The following is a 25,660-nucleotide window of genomic DNA, read 5'->3' as shown; positions in this document are numbered from 1 at the left end:
AGAGCAGGCAGGGAAAGGTTAATCCATGCCTGACTGAGGGCAGGGCCCGCAAGTTTGATATACCTCCTGAAAAGGAAGCTCCTCTCATATTAAGCACATGACTTCAACCATATGAGGACACAACTCATGGCATGCAACAGTAAAGTTAATTCTGGAAGAGCACTAATGAACAAACCATCTAAATGATGTGGGAGGGGTACATCCTGGAGAAGGGCCCTAGAGCACCTGTACTGCATGCAGAAGGTCCTTTCTTCAGTGTCCAGCATCTGCAGGTGGTGCTGGGAATGTCCCCTGTCTGAAGCTCTGTTGTTGAACAACTCCGCTTCAGCTCTCATGGCCAACAGCCAGGGGCAATGGGGGTTGTAGTTCATCAACAACTGGAGGGCCACCAGATGCCCATCCCTGGTTTAGACAATACTGATAAAGAAAGTTCCTGTGTTCCTACTTTCCACTTTGGGTTATGGTGTAGGAGAGAAGCAGGAAAGGAATATTCAAAAGCAGTGTCATCCCAGAAAGGGTCGGGAGAATGGCATATTTCAACAACCAGATGAAGGATCCCCTTGACTAATATAGTTTTGTAACATTGCGTAACATTAAGTGGTGGAGCAGGTGGCTGTGCCAAATGTGTCTTCTGGTGCTTCAAGCTGTGGAAACAGCAGATGTGGGCAGTCAGTCATCTTGTGGAGATGAGAATAAGCCCTTGAGGACACATTTGTGCTGTTGGAGCTTCTGTGCCTTCTAACCTACAAATAGAAACATGAAGAACCTCATGTTAGGGCTCTTTGTTGCGGTGAACTGGATTCAGGCAGTTTGGTGGGGCTCTCTTCCAACTCCTGTGAAAGACCAAATTATTTTTTGGTACCAATTATGGATTGGAACAGAACACAATTCTTTCTTCTTGAAAAGAAATAAAGATCTCATTATATCCCACCACTATGATGGAAATAAACATGGCCCAAAACATTGACAAATTTGCATCCCATTAGCATTCCTGGTCATGTCTGGAGCACCCAAACTCAGATATGGCCTTTTATCAGGGTGAAAGTAAGTCATAATGGGGGGGGGGCTCTTTAGATATCAAATCATGCCAGCTTTACTATTCCTGCATCCCAAATGCATGTTTACAGAAATAAACAATAGAAAAAAATTCACATTATCACACTACATTACATGTGAATAACAAACAGGCTTTTGTGGGGAGATTGGAAAAGTTCTGCTGCATGTTTAGGCCTAGTTCTTTCTACTAACTCTTCACAATTGTTTCCTTTATTTTATGCAGGATCTCCAGTGTTACTACAGATGAAATCATAACAGACGTGATGCTGGGAATCTTAAGGCAAATTGCGTCAGATGTAATCAGTGCAGAAAAACTGAGACTTGAAGAGGAACGACGCCGTGCTGAAGAAGAGAGGCAAACATTCTTTATACTTGTAGTAGAAACTTTGAGACAAGGAGATGTAGAGTGGAATACACTGTGGTACTTGTGTGGATAAGCCAGCCATAATACCCCAGCACCACAGCGGGAACGGAGTCCTGGAGAGGCAAGGGTCAGCAACACCCAGTGGCCAGGCTTCCCCACCCATGCGCTCAGCCTGGGTGGGAATGGGCTCTACATGTGTACCAACATGTGTAGAACTCTACACAATGCTCCCCTTGCTCATTGTATGAAGGTGCTCTGCGATGCACATCCCTTTCACCTATTGGCCAAATGCATGGACCATGAGGAGGTATGACCCCCCCCAAACATGCTGGCAGCAGGAGATGGATAACTTACACAGCCCCACCATCTCCATTCGCATTGTTTGAATGTGAATCTCTCAGGTCAGGTGGGCTTGGTTGGGGAGAGGTTGTAGCTCAGTGGTCAAGCATCTTCAGTCTCTGGCATCTTCAGTCCCAGACAGGACTGGGAAAGTTTCCTGTCTGGAATCTTGGCTAGTCAGTTTAGGCAAAATTGAGCTACCTAGACTGATGGTCTGAGCTGGTACTAGGCAGCTCTGTTCCTCTGTTATCAGCTCTAAGAGGTATCTGTTTCCTTCCATATCATTAAGTTTCTCTCTTCGGTTGATTATTCCCTAAACATTGTATTTGCGTTCATCTTGAAAACGAATGAATCAGGATAAATTGGCAGGACCCAGGATTTACTGCTGTTTAATGCAATGTGCGAGGAATTTCAGCAATGAATGTAATCTGAATATGGTTAATGTCACCTGTATCCGTGTAATACTTTCATGCATTACACTTAATGCACTAGTTTTGACACTGCAGTTTTTAAAATATGGAGATACTTGGTTTCTTAAGATTTTACTTGTCTGTCATCTGCCTCTAATGTGCGTGTGTTTTCCTCCTCTCCTTAGGCAGAAGCAGGAAATGGAGCAGTTAATAGAAATGTTGAGCGACTCGCTGCGTATGGCATTGACTGAAGAAGTGGTGAAGGAAATGGTGCAAGAGATTTCAGCAAAGGAGTTAAAGTAAGCAGTAAAACACGGGGATTTGCCTGTGAAAAGGATGTCAGGACCTGCCCTATGCAGAATATGGGCAGGGTCAACACGAAGGAGCTTTGAGACCTAGATGTTAAAAAGCTCAAAATTTCAAATGTAGGCTTCCTAACTCTCTGTGCCCTGTGTTTTCACAGTCATCTAGAGGAGGGGAACAGCCCCTTTTCACTTTCTGTGATAAAGTCTACTCTTCTTTGGATCACACAATGTTTTATCTTGAAGTAAAACTACATAAAGTAATGCCAATCAAATTAGTTTTGTTTTTTCTTCCCACCATAGCAATAACTGGTACAGTAATCTAGTTGAAAGGGATACGGGTGGCACTGTGGGTTAAACCACAGAGCCTAGGGCTTGCCAATCAGAAGGTTGGCGGTTCGAATCCCCGCGACAGGGTGAGCTCCCGTTGCTCAGTCCCTGCTCCTGCTAACCTAGCAGTTCGAAAGCACATCAAGTGCAAGTAGATAAATAGGTACTGCTCTGGGGGGAAGGTAAACGGCGTTTCCGTGTGCTGCTCTGGTTCGCCAGAAGCGGCTTAGTCATGCTGGCCACATGACCCGGAAGCTGTACACCAGCTCCCTCGGCCAATAAAGCGAGATGAGCACCGCAACCCCAGAGTCGTCCACGACTGGACCTAATGGTCAGGGGTCCCTTTACCTTTACCTAATCTAGTTGAAGAGAAAGAGGAGAGTCGACTAGACACAGAATATCTAGGTGGTGATGTAGAAAAATGGATCAGTTCATGTCATATTACAAATTGGCACATTTTTTTCAATTTCTTTGTTGAAAAAGTCTTGATGCATCTCTGTGTGCAGAAGACAAGAGTTCCTATTTAAGCTGTTCTGTCGTTCTTATCACCATAACAGTAGGGCATTATTTAATGTTTGTTGTTTTACTATGTTTTGTATTTACTGTATGCTGCCCAGGGTGGCTGGGGAAAGCCAGCCAGATGAGCGGGGTATATTACTACTACTACTACTACTACTACTACTATTATTATTATTATTATTATTATTATTATTATTATATTTTCAGTTTAGTCTTTGAAATTTTTAAAGTGGCTTCATTCATTGACAGAAATCCGGTATTTTTCATTTTCATTTTGCTTTGTTACTGTGCTCTAATGCTTAATTTTGACCTAGGTGTGCCCTGGAGAAAGACCAAAGAGCACGCATTGCCCGCTGCTCCAAGGAAGTCTGTGCTGAAATAATGGGTGTATTTTTGGAAGATGAGATTTTCCAGAGTGCTAAGGAGACCCTACAAGAACTCCAGTGTTTCTGCAAATACTTACAACGGTGGGTTAAATGAAGCTTTTCTGTAGCCAACTGACATAAAATGGACCCTTGACTAGCATGTCCAGTTTATCACAATTATATTCTACTCTTTCACAAAATAGCTAAGAGCAGCACATGTTAAGTCTCATTTTTATCTTTATCTTGTTACAGGTTTAATCTACTGTAGGAAGATAGGTTAGGTTGAGAAATGATTAAGAGCTATAAGTAAAATGATTTCTGAATGATGAATGGCTATCCCAACAGTGCTTTTCTTGTAGGCTTCTCTAGGAAATTTTCATGGTGCCAGTAGTGGCCCAAGAAGGAAAGTTGCATTCCTTCTGGCCTCCATTGATTTGAACTGCTTTGATGCCTGCTTGGCAGGCTTATCAGGGACCCTTTTTTAAAAATGGGCTTTGTAGATTGTAAATCAAATTTCAAAGAGAAACTGATGTTGAGTTGAACTGCTCATGGCAGGGCTCTGGGTCAGGGCTTTTATGTGATGACTCCTGATTGCAAAATAATTGAGTGGCTTTTCATTTATTTTTTAAATATACACTGCTTGATATTTTTTTAAAAAAACCCTCAAAGTGGTTTATTTTGTGTGTATTTTGAAGACCTTTATTTTGCCTGAAATGTGCAAGCCTACAGGAAAATTACATGAGCATGTTAAGAATGAATTGTAACGTTTTTTGGTGACAAACCAAACCCTATGGTCATATTTGACTTAGCCAGCTTTCTGGTTGCAGTTTTGTCTGTGAATGAGAGCAGTTAAATGAGTAGGACCCTTCTTTTGTAGCAAGTGTTAATTGTTTATAGTTTTTATTATTATTGTAAAAGATACTGGATTCCACAGTGGAGTAGATACTGTTGGATGGCTTTTGGCATTGTCTGCTTTTTATTTTACTGCTGTATGATTTGGTGATGGCCCTTGGCTAAGCAATAACTTTGGTTTGAATAATTTTAATGAAATGCATTGATACTTTATCTTGCAGATGGAGGGAAGCTGTTGCAGCCCGGAAGAAATTGAAGCGTCAGATGAGATCTTTCCCAGCAGCTCCCTGTTGTGTAGATCCAAAACATAAATTGAAGGCTCTGTCTCCCAGCGCAGAATGTCCTATTGCCAGAGAGCACCTTGCTAAAACAATTGTAAACTTGGGACATGCAGGGAACCTTGGCATCTCCTGTCTTAGGTAAGTGCATCCTGGCCTGGTTCACACAATAGACTAAGACAAGCCTTGGCTTAAGCAAGAGCAGGAATGCAAATCTCTGGAGAGGAGTCTCTTCAGTGCTTTTTGCTGCTGCGCTGTGCTGTGCTGAGCTAAGCCTTGGCTCGGCTAGACATGCCACTCAGTTGGGGGCTCCTGGCTTAACCACAAGCTCAGTTTGGCTCAGCGCAGTAGTCCCCAAACTTTTCCAATAGAGAGTGCTTGAAAGCTGCTGAGGGCCTTGATGGACCACTTAACAGTTTTTCTGCCTGTCATAGTTATACTGTATAATTTTTTACAGACATGCCACAGATGACCTGAATGAACGGACTACAGTTTGGAAACTGCTAGCTTAGTGTATTGTGCAAACCGGGCCACTTTTTAATCGACCACTCTATAGGTTATAGAAATCAGTGGATATACAGTTTCTGCTAGTCATGTCCCCATGTGAAAAGAAAGAAAATAATGCTCCTTTTCATCATCCTCTGACCCCCGCCGCCCGTGCTTGTATTCTTTGTGTCTATTGCAGGGCCAGTCTTGGTTTGCTGTGGTCCACATACACAGTTTATGTGGCTAAAAAAAAGAGATGCATTTTGTTTTTTCAATGTTGAAATCCAATGTGTCCCATCATGTTTATTATGTCATATTTTGGTCACGTTTATTATTTTTTCAGTGTTGTGTGGAGGAGCCCCAAGAGAGTAAATACAATAAGCCTACAACTTAAGCGCATTTTACTTGTGTGCTCATTCAAACATTGAAAATGTTTAAAAAATTAAAAGGGGCAGAAAGGAGGTTCATGGGGAAAATACTTTCTCAGTATAATGTTGAGGGTATCAGTCCCTGAATTCTTTTACTCTTCAGTATTTCCCCATTAGACTTCTTTCTTTTCTCTGTAGACTTCTTTCTTCCCTCTGTATTAACAATTGTAGGTAAGGCACCTCTTAAAATTAATGTGCAACAGGCATCTCAATTGCAGCCATGTAGGTGATCACATCTGCAGCTAGCTAGCTAGCTAGCTGTTCCCTGAGGTAGCTTTGAAATCTCAGAGAGACATAAATTATTGTTAATAACATTGGAATTCATGTCTTTGTACATGCCAGTCATATAAGAGGTTGTCATATACTTGCAAGATGGAAGGGGGAATGTGGACCAAATAAACACTTTGCTTATTTCTAGGCTCAGACGTTTACAGAACAAGGCAATTCATCAAATGAAAGTGCAACATTTTTACCACCAGTTATTAAGGTATGTTAAAATTATTGAAGCTAGAGCACACATATGGCAAACTCCGGGATTGCCACCTGCAGTAACCCTAGAACAATTGTAAAGTGATAGATTCCAAAATGGATTTTGACTTGAATAAGTGCCTTTAAAAAAAAATGTGTTCATGACCATCTATCAAACACTGAGTTAAAGACTGATTTTCTTTATAAAGGAGAACTAAGGGGGGGGGGCAATACCTGACTTCCTAGGTTAAATCTTATCATGTTAGTTGTATTTTTTTAAAAAAAATATCCTTCCAGTAGCACCTTAGAGACCAACTAAGTTTGTTATTGGTAGGAGCTTTTGTGTGCATGCACAATTCTTCTTGTCTGTGGACTTCCCACGAGGCTCAGTGACTTGCAAGTTCCCACAGGCAGGGCCAGGGCTCTATGGGAGGCAGCAGGGCCGGAGTGGAGAGTTGCTGCCACTGGGTGCCTTGCTGTTCCTGCCACTGCTGGCCACTTACCCACCCACAGGGTCCTTTGCCACCCCCTTTGTCTTCTGCCTGCCTTGTTCAAAGGGAGCCCTTTCTCAGAGCACGGGGTTCTGCACCAGGTGTCCAGGAAAGTACCTTTACTGCCAAGCCTAACAGCTAAAAAAGCTATTTACGCCTTACTCCAAAGTAGCTAAACTTTTTCAAATTTTAAACTTTCCACTTTAATCAGCATTTGTAGCCACTGTGGCAGCAGAAGCGATCTGTCAGACTGTCTGCTCCCAGACTACATCACTCTGTGGAAGGAGGGAGCCCCTTGGACTTTCCTCAGAGTGTGGCAAGATGGGGGCAGAGAACTTGCCAGTAGTGCTAGCACTAATGCAGTAGCAAAAGAGCAACAGAGGAAAAGAAATCTGGAAATGGGCTGTGGGGAGAGGAGGAGGAGGAGGAAGAAGAAGAGGAGTATCTTGAGCTAGCCCTGATCCCAGATGCTAGGGTGATACTGCATAGATAAGCAGGTATCTCTGTTTAGTGTGCTTTGGCTATCTGAGCTCTGCTGTGCATCCCGTTCTGACTATTTCCTGGTTTAAGAACCCTACCAGCCAACCAGCACAGACACTTACTTTCCATCTTGGAGAGCAGCACAACCAGCCCTTGCTCCTGAAGATTCTGTACACTTGTAACAATCTGTTCTTATGCAGTCTTAGCCTTCTGTGTATGAAGAGAGACAAATAGAAATTTGCCTTTTGTCTGAAGCAGATGTAACTGTGCAATGTAAGAGTATATGAGGTGCACGCAGAGAGGGTTTGGATTGTGCTCCTAGATCGAATCAAGGCTCTGTTAGATTAACATATCAATACAGCATTTATAATTTGCAAAACAATATATAAAGCAGTATTTAATCTATAAAACAATATTAACAACACAGGCAAAATAGCAACTGCAAAAAAATAAATAATCATACACACACCCTCCAGATGCCCATCACTCGTAATCTTTTGCTCTGTTCAGTTAATTAAAATACACATAAAATGCACACAATTCCTGTTGCTAAGGCAGCTTAGCCAGATGTTGCGCCTGCTGGACTCCTTGGGTAGTGGGCCATGGGGGGAGACACTGGGGCTCTTGGGCCTGCCACCAGTGGTTGGTTGGGCTTGGGGTAGCTTGCCCAGGCGCTGTTGAGGAGAAGCTCGCCCAGCTTGCTCTTGATAGTCTGGAGGCCCATTCCCACTCGAGGAAGCCCAAGGCAAGCCTGTTCCTCCGGAGTGGTGAGTTGTGGCTGCACTTGGTGTTGAGGCCTGCCAGGAAGTCCAGCTGTGCCTCCATGCCCAGGACACTCTCGCTGCGCCATGGCCCATCCACCACCAGCTGCTCCCTGTCTGATCACAGAGATCATGGGGGAGTCTCTGTTAGTGGTCCCTCACGATTCAGAGGCACAGCTGTAACTCACAGGAGCCATGTATTCAGCCTTGTGGGCCTGATCCTGTGGAACTCCTTACCAACTGAGATTAGACAGGCCCTTCTGAACTTTAGGCCCTTGACACTCCTATTTCAGATGGCATTGCATGGTAGCTTTCTGTTTCTCTGACAAATTTTAATTGTTCTTTGTGTTTTTAAACATATTCTGTGCACTGCCTAGAAATTCTGCATAATAATAAGTGTTATATAAAATAAATAATGAGAAATAATTTTGTGTGTGTGTGTTCCTAAGGGGTGCAGTGTGGACTCCACTGGATCTGCCATCACTGGTAGCTGAAAACATTCCAGTAAAAGAAAAAGAGGTTTTTTGGAAAGTACTTCTCGTGATGCCAGGCTATGAGGAATGTCCAGTTGGGGATCGCAGAAGGTATTTTTTGCATTCAAACTATAGCAAGAAAGCCAGTAGCTGGTGGTGTTGCCTGCGTGGCCCTCAGGGCTGACTTGTTATCAGCAGTACTGCAACCTAGTAGATGCTAGCCATTCAGAAGACACAAAATAATTTGGTTTGCTACTTGCTTATGCTGGTATTCCTAACTAGAGACTTGCATGAAAATGTTTGGTTTTGTTGTTTTTTACTCCCTGGCCCAGCCCCATGTTGCTGACTGAAACAGTCTTCTAGTCCCTGGAGCTCCTTTTCATTAAAAGAGACATTAAAAGTTACTCCAGCATTGCTGAGGCCCAGGAAATCTTGGTGTCATTGTCTATTGAACTTTGAATCTGGGCTAACTTCAGCCTGTTTTTCCTGTGTGGAAGAACGCAAGCTAGCCATTGTGTTCTCCATGACTGTGCTATGCCTGCTATGTCCCTTGTGCCATTGTTCTTCCCTTTGCATAGAAGACGGGGAAAGTTGGGGCATTGGGTACTTGGAGTCCTGCCCTTAGAAGCTCCATTGCGTTGGCTCCTCCCATAATAGTAGTGGCTTTTAAAAACAGGATTAATGGTAGTAAGCAGTTAAGCAGAGAAAATAGGTATAGCCCAGGTGTGGAGAACCTGTAGCACTCCAGGTGTTGCTGAAGCACTATTTCTTTCAGCCCCAGCAAGCATGGTCAATTCTCAGGGATGATGGGAGTTGTAGTTCAGTAACATGTTCTGCATGTCTGGTGTAACCAAACCAGTGCGAGCCACTCATGGTGACTTGTTGGAATCACTCGCTGACTGGTAAGTATGAATGAGATGTTGTGGGCCTAATGCCAGATAGGTTTCATGTCACTTCAGAATATGCCAGATATGTTTGTTTCAGTGGAGCCAGTTCACAGATTCAGCTGTGAGCAATCAAGTGATATACGTGCACCGTAAACTTGCCCTTTCTTGCACTGTTGTTCCTATGCATATTTGTAGGATCAGGGTGTCAGGAAATCTCTTTATTAACAGGTTTATTCATTTATTATCAATCTTCAAGCCAAGAATTTAGGAATATAGGTTTTCGGTATTTCAGTTAAGTTTCTAATGCTAACAATCTGTGCACACTCACCTGGGAGAATTGCCCATTGAACAGAATGGGACTTGATTCTGAGTAAACATGTATAGGATTGAGTCATATCCTTATCAACCTGTGTGACACTCCTTAAGATTTCTGAAAGGAATCTTAAACGTTACAGTTCAGTAAAGGCATTGGCAAATAGGAAAATTACCATATTGTGGCTGTACAAATTATATATTAATTATCGAATTATCAAATTATCATATATATTAATAGTGATCTCATTTCTCTGAGTGTTGGTCCTTATGTAGCCAAAGCAGCTCCACTCACCCACAAGAGGGAGGAATAAGGAAGTTCAGGGGACCCTCAAGATTTGCCTAATTACAAAATATATTTAGAACCCCATGGCCTGGTGGCCCAACCTGAATATGTTGGGGGGGCATGGAATGCTGACTCTTTTGCTGGGGTGGAGTGTGTACATAGAACCAGGTGAATGAGAGATGTAATGGAATATGCTGAAGGAGGTCGTGGTTGGCTATCTGAAAGAGGGAAAAGGGTCGCTCTCCATTGCAACGTTTTTGTGGCAGTCCTGCTTGTTTGCTTGTATAAAATGTTGACTTTAGATAATAAATTCAAATATGATTCTTTTAGATACTATATTAACATGCAGATAGTTTGTGAATATTTAAATGAAGATGTCTGTTTCTTTCAACAAAGTAGCACACTCTGATAACAACACTATTATTTACAGGATCTAAATATTTGTCACTTTTTAAAGTGGTGGCAGAGTTTACAATTAATTTGTGATGCTATACTGAAAGTATATCTGGTCTTCTGTTCACAGAATTATAGCAGACTGGTTGAAAGCTAAGCTTATGATTGGTAAAAATTTGAAGGAAGATATGTCTGTGGTAAAAGGTGGAATCCAGACACTTGCATTGCATACTTCTCTTCATATGAAAAATGACTGGGCTGCTTGTATCAGTGTGTGTGTCAAGGTCAGTTCAAACATTGCTTGCTACATGTTAGTGTCATGAGAGGTACCGCAAAAGCTCTGCCTTTTGAAAGTTCAGAATTCAGTAGCCTGGTTAAGGCAGACTCACTGTATCAAACACATTCCTGTGTTTAAAGTTCTTTATTAGCTTTCATTTTGTCTGCTGGTGTTGCTTGATAAAGCCCTGCACCGTCTAGATAGGGAACCTTTTTCAGGCCCCAGGGCCCTGATGGAAGCCTCATTCCAGTAGCGAGGTATGCCAAACCCCAACACAATCACAGATATTTAACACACCCACCCACAAAGCTATTTGCCATGGAGGCAGAGGCACATATTTAATTATTATTAAATTATGCAATTATATTTCATCTATTTTCTTCATAGACATTTTTCTTAATGCATTTTTTTGTTATTTTGATTTTTTAAAAGAAGCCTTCAGTATCGTTTAACTATGATTTGTAGTTTGTTCCAATTGTGGTTTGCTTGGAGCAAAACAGACCGCAATCCCACATTCAGACATAATGCTAAGTCAGGAAATTATTGTTTTGTTTTCTCTTCACCCGAGGTGGGAAAGGCAAAACTATTATCGATCTGCACATTAACAGTAAGCCATTAATTTGTTTAACTTTTACTGCCCAATGTTGTTATACAGATTGGACTGTTTGGTCAGTATATTTATTCACGGAGAGTAGGTCAATTAGCGGCTGTTGGCCAGGACAGCGGACTGGCATCTTCACGTCCAGGGGAGTCTGCCACCGAATGCCCGTTGCTTTGGAGCAAGCAGCAGGGAAGGGCTTCTGCCTTCTGTGGTGCTTGTGGCCAGCTTGTGGCTGTCTGCTGCTAAAACAGGATGCTGTGCTAGATGGACCCATTGGTCTGATCCTGCAGGGATGCTTTTAGGTGTTGACATTTCCCCCTATTGGTTTGCCTTCCCTGTGTAGGTGACGGAGGGGACGCTCAGTCCCTCGGAGCTGAATGACCCAGAGACCCAGAAGGAGCTGCTTGGCACGAGGGGGCTGGTTCTCCTTCTGTCTCCTCGAGTGAGCAGTGAGGATGTTGTAGAGGAAGAGGTTTACTGGCTTTCAGCCTTGCTGCAGCTAAAACGGATCCTTCAGGCGAAACCTTTCCAACCAATCGTCCCTCTGGTGGTTCTTGTCCCAAGTCAGGGGGATGAAGCCATAGAAAAAGATGTAGAAGGAGGTATGAGAAGTTTCTGCACTTGGGGGTAATTGCTCTTTAAGTCATTTTTTTTCATTTGGAAAATAGCTGTGTGGTTGTCTCTTCTTAATTCTGTGCCTTTTCAGGGGGATAATGGAGTAGTATCACTAAAGTGGAATGTGGTTTCTTTTAAAGGACTGATGCTGCCAGATTTGATTTCGGCTAACCTTATTTCAGGTTACAACATAGTTGTCATTCCAGATTCTGTGAATGGATTGCAAGGTACCAGCAAGGTAAGAACCATCTCCACAGAGAGGTTGTAATTTATACTCCTACCAGGTTTAATGATTTTTCGCCACAGGGAGAGTATTATTATCAGTTGCATTTTAAAGCTGTAGGTTGGCAACTCGAAAATAAAGCAGAAACCAGTGTGCTGATTAGAGCCTGGAAGACCAGGGTTGAAATCCCCACTCAGCCATGAGGCTCACTGGATGACCTTGGGTCACTTGCTCTCAGTCTGACCCACCTCACAGGGCTGTTGACATGCCACGCTCAATGCAGGGAGGCTTTTCATCAGGCTGCCTGATAACCAGAGTCCTCATTGAAAGCCCCTGTAGATGCCTTCCAGCTCCCAGTCCTATCTCAGGCTTTTTCCATCACTGCAGAGATTTTGGGCAGTCTTCACAGGAGCAATTGGTTGTGAAGGATGGAGTTACCATCTCTTAATACGATTGCATGAGCTTTTTCTATTATTCCATACTCAGTTGATCTTGTCTACTAGAACCTTGTCTAATAGGGAAGGTTGTCTAATATGGAAAGGCATCGTCAGCATAGGGTTTTCACCTTGGTTTAGTAGATCATGGGAGTGGAAGCCTGTTTTTAGTAAGTTTTTTTCAGCTTTATGTTCAGTTGTGTTGGAGGAAGGACTGGGTTTGAGAGCAGGACTGAAAGCATTTATGTATCAACAGAACTGACTCCCTTAATGTGGTGACTCATTGATACGGATTTTCACTTTATTGTCAACTGGTGAATTTTGTCGTGTGTAATTCTGTCTACAGCTCTCTGAAGCTGTGCAGTGGCTGGTTGCTCAGTGCCCGAGCTCAGACAAGGTTCACTGCCAGACACTCATGCAGTATGTTGAAGACGGTGTGGACCGTGAGTTCAGTAAGCACTTCTACCAAGACATGAAGGAGAGATCCCTTGCTGGCTTGCCCTCTCAGGATCCGAGTGCCATAATAGAGCTGTACAATAGTGTGATACAGTTCCTGGCTGAAGTTGCCTCTTCAGAAGATCTCTGTGAACTCTCCTGGCCTGTTCCTGAATTTGCAGAGCCCGGGGGCAGCAAAGTGCTTCCGCATCTCCAGTGGAACACCCCCAGCCATCTGGGCTGGCTGAAGAAAGCCCTGCTCTCCTTCCAGATCCCTCACATGGATCTCCCTCCTTTGGGTGGTAAGAACTCCTAACCAGTACTGTTGCCTAGTAGCAGTTGAGAGACTGCTGTGTAACACACAAATAACATGCTCCGAATTATAATTGTCTTGCTTATCACAAAAGAAAATGTATTAGAAAGAAAATGTTTCTCATCATGAGAGTCTTTAAGTTACTCCTTGCTTCCATCATGTTTTGTGTATTTTGTTGCATGTCTGTTTATTGTTCTGGAATTAAATTTTGAATTGGGAAGTAGCCATTTCCCAGATGTGTTCACACGTGTGTTTGTGTGCATAAGGACAGAGCTATCTTTCTGTTATGCCCACTTACCTGAAAGATTTCCTTATTCTTACTCTACCAGATCTTGATGCGAGAAGCTTTGGAACTCCCCCTATATTTTCTTGCTCTGCTTTGCAAAAATACACCTAACATTTCAACAGATATTTTAACAAATGTTGACAGGACTCATTGGTTGAATCCTGGTTGTTATTTTTGTTGTTTCTGCTGTTGTAATTATTATTAATTGTTCTGTGCCCTGATACTTTGGGGGCAGAATGTTTCTGAATAGTTACTGGAAACCACAGGAGGGGAGAGGCAGGGGGCGGGGGGCTCTTGCGCTCAGGTCCTGCTTGTTTCCCACAGTTGGCCACTGGGAGGACAGGACGCTAGACTAGATGGGCTATTGGCCTGATTTGGGAGGCTTCTCTTGCCTGCTTTGGCTCAGCTAATACCGGAGCAAAACTGAGCTGTAACATTGGCCAAAGTCTTTTCTGTTATTGTTAGGCAGAAACTTTAATGTATCTTCTCTTCCCTCTGCCCACCAGCTCCCTGGCGCCCTGTTTGTGCCATGATTTTCCAGTATTTGTCCCAGACTACCAGTTCTCTTCAGACCCAGGAGATACTTCAGTCTCAGGTAGAGAATTTGCTGAGCAGAACTTACTTCAAGTGGAAGAGTAGGAAATATGCCAGCTCAGAAGACAATGGCCCATCTGTGGAAGAGATCCCTTGGGACAGCATCTTGGCACTATGCATTAACCATAAATTGAGAGACTGGAAACCTCCACAAAAGCCAATAGCACCAGGTAGTAAATGTCTCTGGACAATCTTTTATCTACACTTTAATTTTTTTTTCTATGTTCTGTATTAAGTTGTGTTTAGCATATATTAACTTTGCCTCTAGCCCCAAGAGTCTTGCCTGTATCCCTTGCTAACAAACTTATTATGGCATAAGCTTTCATGGGTTACACTTCCTCGGATGTGTGAAGTGTTATCGTAACTTCTGGTCTATATACACATGGAGTGGGGTGTGTGTGTAGAAAGGTCAGGGGTGAACAGAATCTGGAAAAGTACAGTGCTAATTGCATACTTAGCTGTGATAATTCACAGAACAGTTCTTGATGACTCGGCCATTCTGGCATTGGTAAACCAATTAACACATATAAAGGTAAAGGGAACCCCTGACTGTTAAGTCCAGTTGTGGACGACTCTGGAGTTGCGGCGCTCATCTTGCTTTAGTGGCCGAGGGAGCCGGCATTTGTCCGCAGACAGTTTCCGGGTCATGTGGCCAGCATGACTAAGCCGCTTCTGGTGAACCAGAGCAGCGCACAAAAACAGTGTTTACCTTCCTCCCAGAGCGGTACCTATTTATCTACTTGCACTTTGACATGCTTTCGAACTGCTAGGTTGGCAGGAGCTGGGACCGAGCAAAGGGATTCAAACCCCATCGTGGGGATTCGAACCGCCAACCTTCTGATTGGCAAGCCATAGGCTCTGTGGTTTAGACCACAGCACCACCTGCGTCCCATATTAACACATATAATGTTCAAAAAATCCATTGCCTCCATTCAGTCCACAAGTTACACCATTGTATTTAAAGCCAGCAATTTCATGTTGTAGTCTCACCGTGAAGTTCCTTTGCTTCAAGTTGGCTATTTTAAGATCATTCACAGAGTGTCCTTGGAAGGTTGAAATGTCCCCCCCACTGGCACTTATTGCCATTTCTAAGGTCAGGCCTACTTTGCCCTGTACATTTAAAGCAGTATTGTACCATTCTAAACAGTCATGGTTTCCCCCTGGGAAACTAGTATATTGAAGGTGCTGAGCATTGTTAGTAGGCCTCTATTCCCCTCAGAGAGCTACAATTCCTAGAGTTCCCTGGGAAGATGGATTGGTAGTTGAACTATTATGTGAATTGTAGCTTTATGAGGGGAATAGAGGCCTACTAACAACTCTCAGCACCTCCAATATACTACAGTTCCCAGGATTCTTTGGTGAAAACCATGACTGTTTAAAATGGTATGATGCTGCTTTGAATACATAGTGCATATGGGGCTCAGTTTTATGTCCATTTACCCTTTTGCATAGAGACTGGACTGCTTGCCCTATGTAGAATGTGTTGTTGGTAGATGATACCGTGTATCACATTGGAAGATGAGCAGGTGAACGAAGACATAGTGCTGCCAGAGTCAATATGTGGTCAGAATTAACATCTGGGATTACCACAACGACTGGTCTTTGTTATGTGGCCTGTTGCTGCTAGGTTGAGGGGCTCTCTGTAAGCAAGTACAACCTTCACACCCAACGAAGTGTCATTGTGCAGAAGGGACTATAGATCATCTAAGCTGCATTTGAGTACTTACAGCTGCAATGTGTGGCAACAAGTGGCCTTCTGTCATTTCCCCTTCCAAATCTTTTAGATTATTCCTTGGTACCAGTAATTTAATTACTGAATGAGTGTACTTATACTGAACGCATGGGCAGAAGGAAAAGGTAGCAGTTTTGTTCAAACAGACATTTAGTGTTTGCATTCTAGAGCGACTGAGGCAGAGTTCCTCATTTCACGATAACTTCTGTTGAATCTGGAAAATCTATGTTACTTTTGATTTTATGTTGGGGTTTTATGTGTCTTGCATCTAACAGAAGCAGTGAACAAAGATGGACAGACATATGTGTATTTTTCTGAGGAGCAATTGAGAAAATTCACTCGTCCTGTTTTATGGGAAGAAGCCAGATTAAAAACTCAGAAAGAAGTCCAGCAAAGTGAAGGATGGTGAGATTGTCTAACTTTTCTTTGACTTTTAGCAGCCCTGCCCTCTTCCCTTTCCTTTTTGACACTTTCGCCTCTCACAGCCTACCTCTGTTATTCTATCCCCTTAACTGATTAATTGGCACCAAGAGTGCTGGACTGAAGCCCAGTTTTGGAAATCAGTACTTGTGGCAATTATTTGAAGTTACTGCTTTTTGTTACCACTATCTTCCCCTGCAGGCTTCCTCTGCAGATCTTAGGATATTTCATTTCTGTAAACTTAGTGCTGCAAGAAACTGAGGTTCTGAGGTGCAGAGAAATTTTCAGAAGGCGATTGGAAAGTATTTGCAATACCTTTATATCATCAGATTGATCCATTTGGTTAGATCTTGGGAAGGTTGTGAGAACAGCTGTATTTGGATATAACACTGGCCATAAAGCTGTGTTTGTTTATTGCAGGAGTTGCCAACCCTTTTGGAGTTGTGGGCACATTTCAAATTTTGAGAGTGTTCTGGAGGTGCCAGGGACAAGATGGCTGCCATGGAGGAGCACGACATAGCGCAGAATGAGAGAGAACCCCACCCCTGGCAATCTTATGCTTGCCATGGGAAGTCAGCTACATCCTGCTGGCCCTCATTTTGGAGATGCAGATGCTGTTGTTGTCTAATAACAACAGGATGCATTCCTCAGTGTGAGGAAAAGACCAGAAGGTAGCCACAGCACTCTCATGTCGCAGAAGTCACTAAGGAGTTAGCTGCACATTTTGCCCCATAACTTTCTAGGAGGGCTAGAAACTTACTTTTTTCAAAAAATGAAAGCTCACAGTCTGTGCACTTTCCCAGGGCAGCGCTGGAAGCCCAACCAGCCGGCTCCCTGGTGCCTGCAAGTGCCATGTTGGCAACATCTGATTTATTAGATAGGATCTCAGGTGAGATTACAGGCTGACCAAACTGCAACAAACATTGTCTGCTTAATCATAGTTTTTGCTAAGCTAATCCACCTGTGTTTGTTGCCTCAGAGGAATAGATGAGCAGAGCAGGTTGTGTTCAAGCCATAGGCACCCACTTACAGCTCGTTTACAGACCGGTTTGTTTCGTGATGTTTTGTGACCAGTGTTGCATCTGAATGTGACTGTGCTGAATAATGCATCTCTTTGTCTTTCAAACAATAATTGAAAGGTTGTGTGAGAGAGACGCCCTTGGTGTGGGATGACACCTTCATTTGAAAGCTTCAACTTCTTAAACATGTCTATTCCCCTTTTAATCACACTGAAACTTTGATTTGAAAATGGATCCTAAAAGATTATGCCCCTGAGATCGAAAAGCCCCCCCTCCGCCCCAGTCGCATTTGCAACCATATTTTGAGCCAAGAGGCATGGTGGTAACCTCAGAGCCGTCAGATTGCAAGAGAAGCTAAGTAGGCAAAATTAACAAAGAAACGCAGAATTGTAGAGTTGGAACGGACCCTGAGCATCATCTAGCCCAACTCCCTGCAATGCAGGAATCTCAGCTAAAGCACCCATGACAGGTGGCCATCAAATTTCTGCTTAAAGACCTCCAAGGAAGGAGAGTCCACCACCCTCTAAGGGAGGCTAAGTTTTTAAGCAGAGGTTGGACTGCCATCTCATGGATGCTTTCCTGCAGGGGGCTGGACTCGGTCACCCTCCGGGCAACTTCCAACTCTGCCATTCTATGCCTCTAAGAATGATCTGACAGCATACTTGAAAGCAGCACTGAAGCCATCAGAGGATGGGATAGACAAATAGGAAAAGTGGATATGGTGCAAACTGCCTGTGCAGACAAGAACCTCAGCATTGAGCAGACAGGAAAATGAAAGAGTCTTTAGAAGAAAAACAAATTCCTTCCAGTAGCACCTTAAAGACCAACTAAGTCAGTTCTTGGTATGAGCTTTCGTGTGCATGCACACTTCTTCAGATACCAAGAATATCTGAAGAAGTGTGCATGCACACGAAAGCTCATACCAAGAACTGACTTAGTTGGTCTTTAAGGTGCTACTGGAAGGAATTTGTTTTGTTTTGACTATGGCAGACCAACACGGCTACCTATCTGTAACTAGTCTTTAGAAGCACATTGTGGTTTTGCAGCTCTGGCTAGAATCTGAAAAAGACATTGTGGAACTAGGAAGGTATGGGCTATGCTTGGCCTGCCAGGATCCTGAGTTGACCTGCAAGACTGTTTTCCCCAAACCCACAGCCACTCAAGTTGCATTTGATGTAGAGACAAGACATCAGGTGTGGGGAAGGCAGAGGTGGGGCTTCAAAGGAACAATTGGGAGCTTATAGTGAGCAAGGTTTGCTTCTACCATTCCTCAGCTGATGGGAGGTGGGAAGGTATTCTGCTCCTGCAGTATTTTGCCAGCATCTGCTACATGAAGGAGAACTTCTCTGTGCAGTAGATGCCTGCAAAATGAGGGCTTCTTTCTCTCTCCCCTGCTCCCCGAGCAGCTGGTGGGAAGGAGAAAAAATGCTTTGCCAGCCCTATGCTCAGTGCTTCCCAAAATGTAGAGTAGGGCTGGAAACTCCCCAAGCAGCTAATAGGAAACAGTCATTGAGGTGCTTGGGAACCCCATGTGAGGGATTTTGCAGGGCAACTCACCTGTCAGTCATGCTGGCATAAGGATGTTATGTGGTTGACAGATGGGTTGTCCCACCCACATGTCAGAGTTAGCCAAGAAGGATGGGGCAGAAAAAGATCTGTCCTCCAGAGCCAAAGAGGACTATCACCCCAACCTAAACAAATGAAGAATTGGACCATCTTTGCTGCAACTAAGTGGCAGAGAGGATAGTGTTTTATATAACTATGTACAATGAGGAAAAACAGGTTTTTGTCTGCTGTCATTATACTAGATCTTGGCCATCTAGGGAAACTGGTTGACAGTAGATTCAGGAAAGTACTTCTTTACAGAAGTAAAAGGTAAAGGACCCCAGAACGGTTAAGTCCAGTCAAAGGCGACTATGGGATGCAGTGTTCATCTCGCTTCGGGCTTCGTGTTTGTCTGCAGACAGCTTTCTGGGTCATGTGGCCGGCATGACTAAACTGCTTCTGCTGCAGCGGGACACCGTGACAGAAGCCAGAGTGCAGGGAAACACCGTTTACCTTCCAGCTGCAGCAGTACCTATTTATCTACTTGCAGTGGTGTGCTTTTGAACTGCTAGGTTGGCAGAAGCTGGGATAGAGCAAAGAGAGCTCACCCCCGTAGTGCAGATTCAAACTTCTGACCTTCCAATCAGCAAGCCCAAGAGGCTCAGTAATTTAGACCACAGTGCCACCTGTGCCCCACTTTACACAAGATGTGCTATTGGATATATGATTCATGTATTCATCTAAGATACAGCTAAATGGAACTTGTTAACACTGTTTTGATCACTTGTGCAAATAGCATGCTGGGCTAGATGGAAACTTGGGTCTAGTTCTAATAGAAGTGCTGTTATACTTACTGATATTTCATAATTCTGGTAAAAACAAATAATTCCCTTTGCTTGATATTTTTCATTGCCTAGGTCCAAAATAAAAACTCAGTCCTTTGCTAAGCTATATTCTCATTCATTGTCTCCAATGGAATATTGTGCCAGCCAGCAAACTGTGAACAACAAAGAACTAAGTATTTCCAGTGGAGGAGATCTAACACAGGCCATTTCAGAAGCGGATCATCTCCCTGAGTACCTGTCTGCCAAGTTGCAACAGGAGAAAACAGAGAGCAGGAGGTAAAAGTTTTTCTCCTTTTTGTAAGTTGTGGGACCCCATGATGGTGCTGAGTAATAGTTCACAATTCTTAATCTCTGTAAGTGGCCCCAAAGCTTTGAGAAAACCACTAACATGATGGTGCTGAGTAATAGTTCACAATTCTTAATCTCTGTAAGTGTCCCCAAAGCTTTGAGAAAACCACTGTCATCCAGTCTCTTCCCCCACTCCCAACACACAGAGCCACTCTGAGAGGATACCATGGTCTGTGGCTTGAGGTTTTCTAAGCCAGTTAGATGTACATGGTGAATACATGTACTTGTGAATACAGGCAATATCATAATTGGGTGTTTTTCATGCTTGGGAGTGTTTCATTTTGGCGCTGAGACATAAGTTTAGGTATCCTGTCCTGCAGTGCTTTATTTTTTCAAGAAAAATGGGTGCTGGAACTCACCATGAAGTTGTTAAGTAAGTCGTCAGGTGACTCGGGGCAGCCCTGAACAGATACTGGTTTGTCAACAGCCATGTTCACTTCCTACAAAGATGCTAAAAACTATGGCAAGCTGTCTCCATAGTTGGTTTGTTCCAGTGCAGGTCAAACAAATGCTCCCTGCCTCTTAGACTCAGGAGGGTGCCTAGGGCAGCTCGGAAGGGCCCTTGGGCAAATATGCACATGTGCAACTGTAGAAGGCTAGCTGGAAAGCTTAAAGGCTGCTGCCACTACACAGGAGATAGATTGAAGAAAAGGAAATACAAATTGGCCCCATAGCTTGACCAATCATGGCTAGGAGCTAGATCTAAAAAAAGTATAGATTCTCACATGCTGGCCAGCTTCCATTTTGACTTGAAATGTTGGTTTAGGGCTTCTCAGAAGTATGTAAAGGTCAGAAGCAGGTTGGGGTGAGCATTGACCTGTTTTGGGGTAATGGGCCCACTTGAGAGGTGCCAGAACTGCGTTCTGGTGCGCTCCAGCTGAAAAAAGCACTGCTGTCCTGTGAGCTGAAGGGTGAGCTGCCTCCAGGATCTTATTGGAACCAGTATTGCAAGCGTCATGTACCTCTGGAGAGTACAGATAGGAAACTTAACTGGAAAATACAAGTATTTGTTCCCCCTGGAAATTTAAAACGTACCGTTACACAAAGAAGAAAATGTTTGTTTATTTGAACTTTCCTACCAACTCTTTGTTACTAAAAGTAATGACTGTACCACAATACGTTATATCAGAGTTTTAAAACAGGAAACATTTTAAACCAGCAAATAAATATTCAGAGTCTGGCTAGAGAAGGAGAAATGGTGGGAGGCTACAGCTGGGGAATCCCTAAGGAAGCATCCGAGTGGCTCCAAGGCTCTGAACCAGGAGAAGTTGGTGGGATACAGAAGATAAGCCACAGGAAGAAGGTGGGGACAGATGGGTTGGAGGCTGAGCAAGCAAGAGGTTTAAGTAGAGTGAGGCAGCTGAGGAGGAAGACAAGGCTGCAGCTGGAACATTCCCAGACCCCTTGCCAGTTCCACTGTTTCCCCTCTCCTCCATCCCCAAGAACGAGGAGGGTGTTACATGTAGCAGAATAAAAGGCACAGAGAGCCCCTCCTGGAAGGAACTTGCGACTGTTGGGAAGGCGGCCGGCTGGGGAGGAGCCTTAGGAGGAAGGGGGAGGCTCAGATCCTCAGTTCTGGCAGCTGCTTCATTGGGTTAGTTCTGCCCATGGAGTTCCTGCTGGGTTTTGTCTCTCTGAACAAAGAATCAACCTTACTGCTCATCTCTATGAGTTTCTGTGCTGAATCACAGTGGAACCAGCCCTGACATAAAGACACAGAACAATAGGCAATGAATATGTATAGCAGGCGGTCAGACTGACTAGAAGCTGCTGCCAAAACCTAATAAGGGTGAGTGCCAGCCATTTTGAGGAGCGAGGGAATTCCACAATTAGAATGCCTCTGCTGAGAATACCTTCTCCCCTCTTGTGGTGGCATGAAGAATCCCTGGCCGACAGGAGAGCGTTCCCCATCAGTCTTCTCATGTGTATCTAAATTCTGAGCTGTTAGTGGCCTTCTGCGTCTGTTCAAACACCTTGAACTTGTCTCAATAGCATATAAGCAGCCAGGGCAGCTCCTTCAATGGATAGAGTATGATCATTTACCCATTCTTTTTGTCCTTTGCCTTTGTTGGCCTAGATTTGAGGAGCAGCTGCAGCAGTTGTTAGTGAAAGACTCTGAGACATTCCAGGATTTTCCCTCTCTTCCTCTGTATCTTCCTGAAACTCTGGTGGCTGTGCCTCAGATTATCCATCCCCAAGCCAAAACACCAGTGCTGAGAAGCCCAGAGGTAAACTCTAGAAAAATAGAATGGAATAAATCATATAGGGTTGCTATATTTACATGAAGTGTCTTAACTGATAGATTTTATAATTTTGTGGGTGGGGGGTGGTTGGAGCGGAGGGGCTGGTATGTATTGGTGTCAAATATGCCTGATTCTGGGCTTTGTGGTGATGGCGCTTTCAGCTTCTATGGTGATTTAATTTTCTCTGACTTAGTACACTTAAGCTATAAAACTTGATTACTATAATCAGTTTTCCTGGAAAGCCCACATGTTTTGGGGTTGGATCTAAACTTAGTTGAACTTCAGTCACTTTGGAATCAATGGAACTTTTGTCATGACCAGTTTATCCCATTGATTCTGGTGAGATTTAGGTTCCACTAAGTTGGGTTGCATTCCAGTGAAGTTGCCCCATGCAGGGACTTCCCATTGCGCAGGAGAGTTTCCTCTTCCTCTCTTTTCCCCATGTGCCACAGATAAAATCTGCTCTGTTGGGGGGGGGGTGAGGAAATGAGAGAGAAGGGTAGTTCCATTTTAGAAGGGGAAGCCTTTTCATGAATGGGATGTTTCATTGAATTCAGCCAAGTGTGTCTACCAGGTCACACTATCCCCACTGATGTGGCTCATTGTAGATCAGGGTGGGGAATCTGTGGCCCTCCAGTTGTTGCTGGAGTGGAGCTGCCATCCCATTGGTTATGCTGACTGGGGCTGCTGGGAGTCCAGCAACGGTGAAGAGCCACAAGCTTCCCATCCCCACTGTAGAGAGTGTAAGCCACGGGTGCCACACGGTTGTGCCACTTCTGGAGAGAGGCAAGAGGGCAACCAGCCTCGACTTTGAGATGGGATCAAACCTACAATTCTTCCTGCCTCTTGGACACTATTTCCCAGCCCAGGAGAACTAGAGGCAGAACCACTCCTTGGAGGGGGCCCTTGAATGACCCTGATGCCTCCCTTGAACTTGAATTGCAGCACCCCCTCCCCCAAAAAGTAGGCACCGCTCTACTGAAGGAACATCTAAGCAGGGTTTAAATTTATAATTGTTTTCTATAGCCTTTTAGTGTCCTCAGCAATTTGCCATGTCCTACAGCAACATGTGTGTGAATGAATGTGGTTATTCTGGGCTGTTAGATTAAGTGCTTCTGTTTAAGGGTGTGCTGCTAAACTGTTGGCTTTCTCAAAAAATATTTTATACTGTATTAACAATTTTCTCTTTTGCTCTTCAGGCTGCAAGTTGGACAGAATTGAGAGACACAGATACCTCTGTGTCACAAAGATTTGCCTATTTGAAACAACTAATCAGGGCTAACAAAGAAGAAGAAATGACTTGTGAGCTCCACCTGTCAACATTGCTGGACATGATAGATGCTTGATCAGAGTTGACACGAACGTGGATGATGAATACAAATGATTAGCCTACAATTTCTGCGTAGAAAACAATGGAGGCTTTTGTGGATGAATAGTTCTTTCCCTATCATATAGTACTTGTATATGTTTGCACAATAATGTTACATTTCCCTGAAGATGAATTGCTCCTTAGGTTTTACATTTAAATTTTGCTCTTTTCCTGTACCCACTTCCTTGGACTAAGCCTCCTTAAACGTGGTGTAAGCCTCATTGAACTCCTCCATTCTGTTGATGAAGCCAGCTGCTGCAGCCCACATAGACAAGAGTTGGTTCTATGCATGGTGGGGAGAGAAAGAGGAGATTGTCTCTGATTCCATAATCAAATCTCAAATATTTGTTTGGGAACTGGTCTGATGCGTTTCTCGTTGCATATGCGTAAGGCCACATTCAAACACTATTCTCCCACATGAATGGTTGCTGGTATTGGAGACAGGGCAAATGTGTGATTGGATGGGAAGGTCAGGTCACTGTTGCTCATGCTCCCCACCATGTGTAGGAGAGACACTATTGACTCGCCTGGTCACTTCATCGACTTGGCTGCTGCTCTGAGAAAGTATGACAACCCTTTATCTGTGTTATTTGCTCTGCATGGACAAAATGAATTATGTGTCCCTGGTGATGCATGGCACTGCTGTGCACCCCTGTGTGGAACTGACATCGATGGAGGAATTTCCATATGTGGAGTTGCCTTAGTAAGATTACTGCCTTGTCACAAAGGAGGCTCAGATTGGAGGCTTACACAATAAGATGCTTTAGGGACTTATGTTTTGGTACATGCGTTCAGAGGTGTGTTATCCGTGCTATTACAGATTTCTTGTCTTCAGCAGAGGCAAATTAAGAGGAGCCAGAGATCTCTCTTGATAAAAACTGAAAGAAGTACTTGGTGTTGCAAAGGGCAGATACCTGTATATAGAGATCAATTTCATCAGAAGCTCTCACCCAGAGGTTGCAGCTCATGTTGCAGATTTACATGATTATCATAAATATGATGAAACCAGTGTGTGCTCTAAAACAGAATGACCAAAGATGATTGGACGCCGTGTTGTTTCCATTTTACATCATGTAGTCCAAGGGCAGCTTGCTTTCACATGGCATTTAGGCACCAGAGTGCTGCGATAAGAATTCTCACCCGGGATGGTTTCAAATCCACCTGTTTGCAGTGCCAACGCAGGCTGCTGAAGCTCTTTCATGCATTTTTGGGATACTTACGCTGCCATTTTCATTTAAGGAAGGGAAACAAGTAAATTGTAAGGTGGAAGGCGGGTTTAAAAAAATACTGTAGAACCCTGGAAAATTTTGCAGCACCTTGAGAACACTAGACTGCTTTTGTTAAATTACCATGGACAATCTGGTTTGTGTATGTGTTTTAGAAATGGTCTGTCCTGCATTTTGCTTAGATTTTCACATTAGGAAATAATTTCTTAAGTCTGTATCTTTATCAAGAGGAAAGCAGCTACCTGAAAAAAAAAATCTGATATGCAGAGCTTATAAAGTTGGCAAGAGCTTCCTTTCCAAGAATCAGTAACTTCATATTCTGCATATTTATTTTAAATTTTGTGTTGCTTTCTGTTTTAAGTTGTGCTATTTTACAGCATCCTTTCTAGTTAAGTATAATGTGTGATTTTCATACGTACATTTATACTGTATTAGGCTAACCTCCAAGGCCCTGATGCTTTCTTCCCAATATTTCAGATATTATATTTAGGTTTAGGGTCTACTGTAGCTATTGTCTAATAAATAAAAACTATTCTGACACTTTTGAAGTGATGCTTAAAATTACTGCTTAGTGTCATCTATGTACATGGTGCTTTTCCAGGATGCCTGTTTGGCAGGTCCACAAGAGAAAATATGTAGACAGAAGGAAAATCACAAAGGAAGTGGAGGAGATTGAGGCAGAGGTAAACAGAAATTATATGTGATTCTTTCAAATACAGGGACTTTGGCTCAGTGAAATATGGTACTGAGAAATATGGTACTGAGGGAGGGTTCCAAAAGCTTCAGGGAAGTTTTTAATGTGTGATATTTTAGTGTATTTTTGGTTTCTGTGGAAGCTGCCCAGAGTGGCACTCG

At 43.5% G+C, this 25,660-nt stretch overlaps 1 protein-coding gene and 2 long non-coding RNA genes across 3 annotated transcripts in view; all 3 read left to right on the top strand.

Annotated features, from left to right (window-relative positions):
* MCM3AP (minichromosome maintenance complex component 3 associated protein) overlaps positions 1-23,573 on the top strand; it is a 43,489-nt gene extending 19,916 nt beyond the window's left edge. Inside the window, exons 15-29 of the mRNA XM_081855123.1 lie at positions 1,280-1,411; positions 2,355-2,468; positions 3,635-3,787; positions 4,759-4,956; positions 6,148-6,216; positions 8,379-8,513; positions 10,411-10,564; positions 11,502-11,760; positions 11,914-12,011; positions 12,777-13,167; positions 13,971-14,228; positions 16,066-16,195; positions 19,692-19,895; positions 22,045-22,195; positions 23,410-23,573. Coding sequence (XP_081711249.1) covers positions 1,280-1,411; positions 2,355-2,468; positions 3,635-3,787; positions 4,759-4,956; positions 6,148-6,216; positions 8,379-8,513; positions 10,411-10,564; positions 11,502-11,760; positions 11,914-12,011; positions 12,777-13,167; positions 13,971-14,228; positions 16,066-16,195; positions 19,692-19,895; positions 22,045-22,195; positions 23,410-23,556 — 2,593 coding nt within the window. The 3' untranslated portion in view covers positions 23,557-23,573. The remainder of the gene's footprint in view (positions 1-1,279; positions 1,412-2,354; positions 2,469-3,634; positions 3,788-4,758; positions 4,957-6,147; positions 6,217-8,378; positions 8,514-10,410; positions 10,565-11,501; positions 11,761-11,913; positions 12,012-12,776; positions 13,168-13,970; positions 14,229-16,065; positions 16,196-19,691; positions 19,896-22,044; positions 22,196-23,409) is intronic.
* On the top strand, positions 19,892-20,977 carry LOC309335983. The gene is made up of 2 exons (XR_014153839.1): positions 19,892-20,013; positions 20,088-20,977. It is a non-coding gene; the product is annotated as an uncharacterized lncRNA (long non-coding RNA).
* A 4-nt stretch (positions 23,574-23,577) lies between the features above and the next one.
* Positions 23,578-25,345, top strand: LOC309335468. Its single transcript, XR_014153528.1, has 2 exons — positions 23,578-24,547; positions 24,589-25,345. It is a non-coding gene; the product is annotated as an uncharacterized lncRNA (long non-coding RNA).
* The last annotated feature ends 315 nt before the right edge of the window (positions 25,346-25,660 follow it).

Source organism: Podarcis erhardii (assembly GCF_964252035.2).
Source record: "Podarcis erhardii genome assembly, chromosome: 1".
Lineage (NCBI taxonomy): Eukaryota > Metazoa > Chordata > Lepidosauria > Squamata > Lacertidae > Podarcis > Podarcis erhardii.
This window is presented reverse-complemented; position numbering and strand designations above follow the sequence as displayed.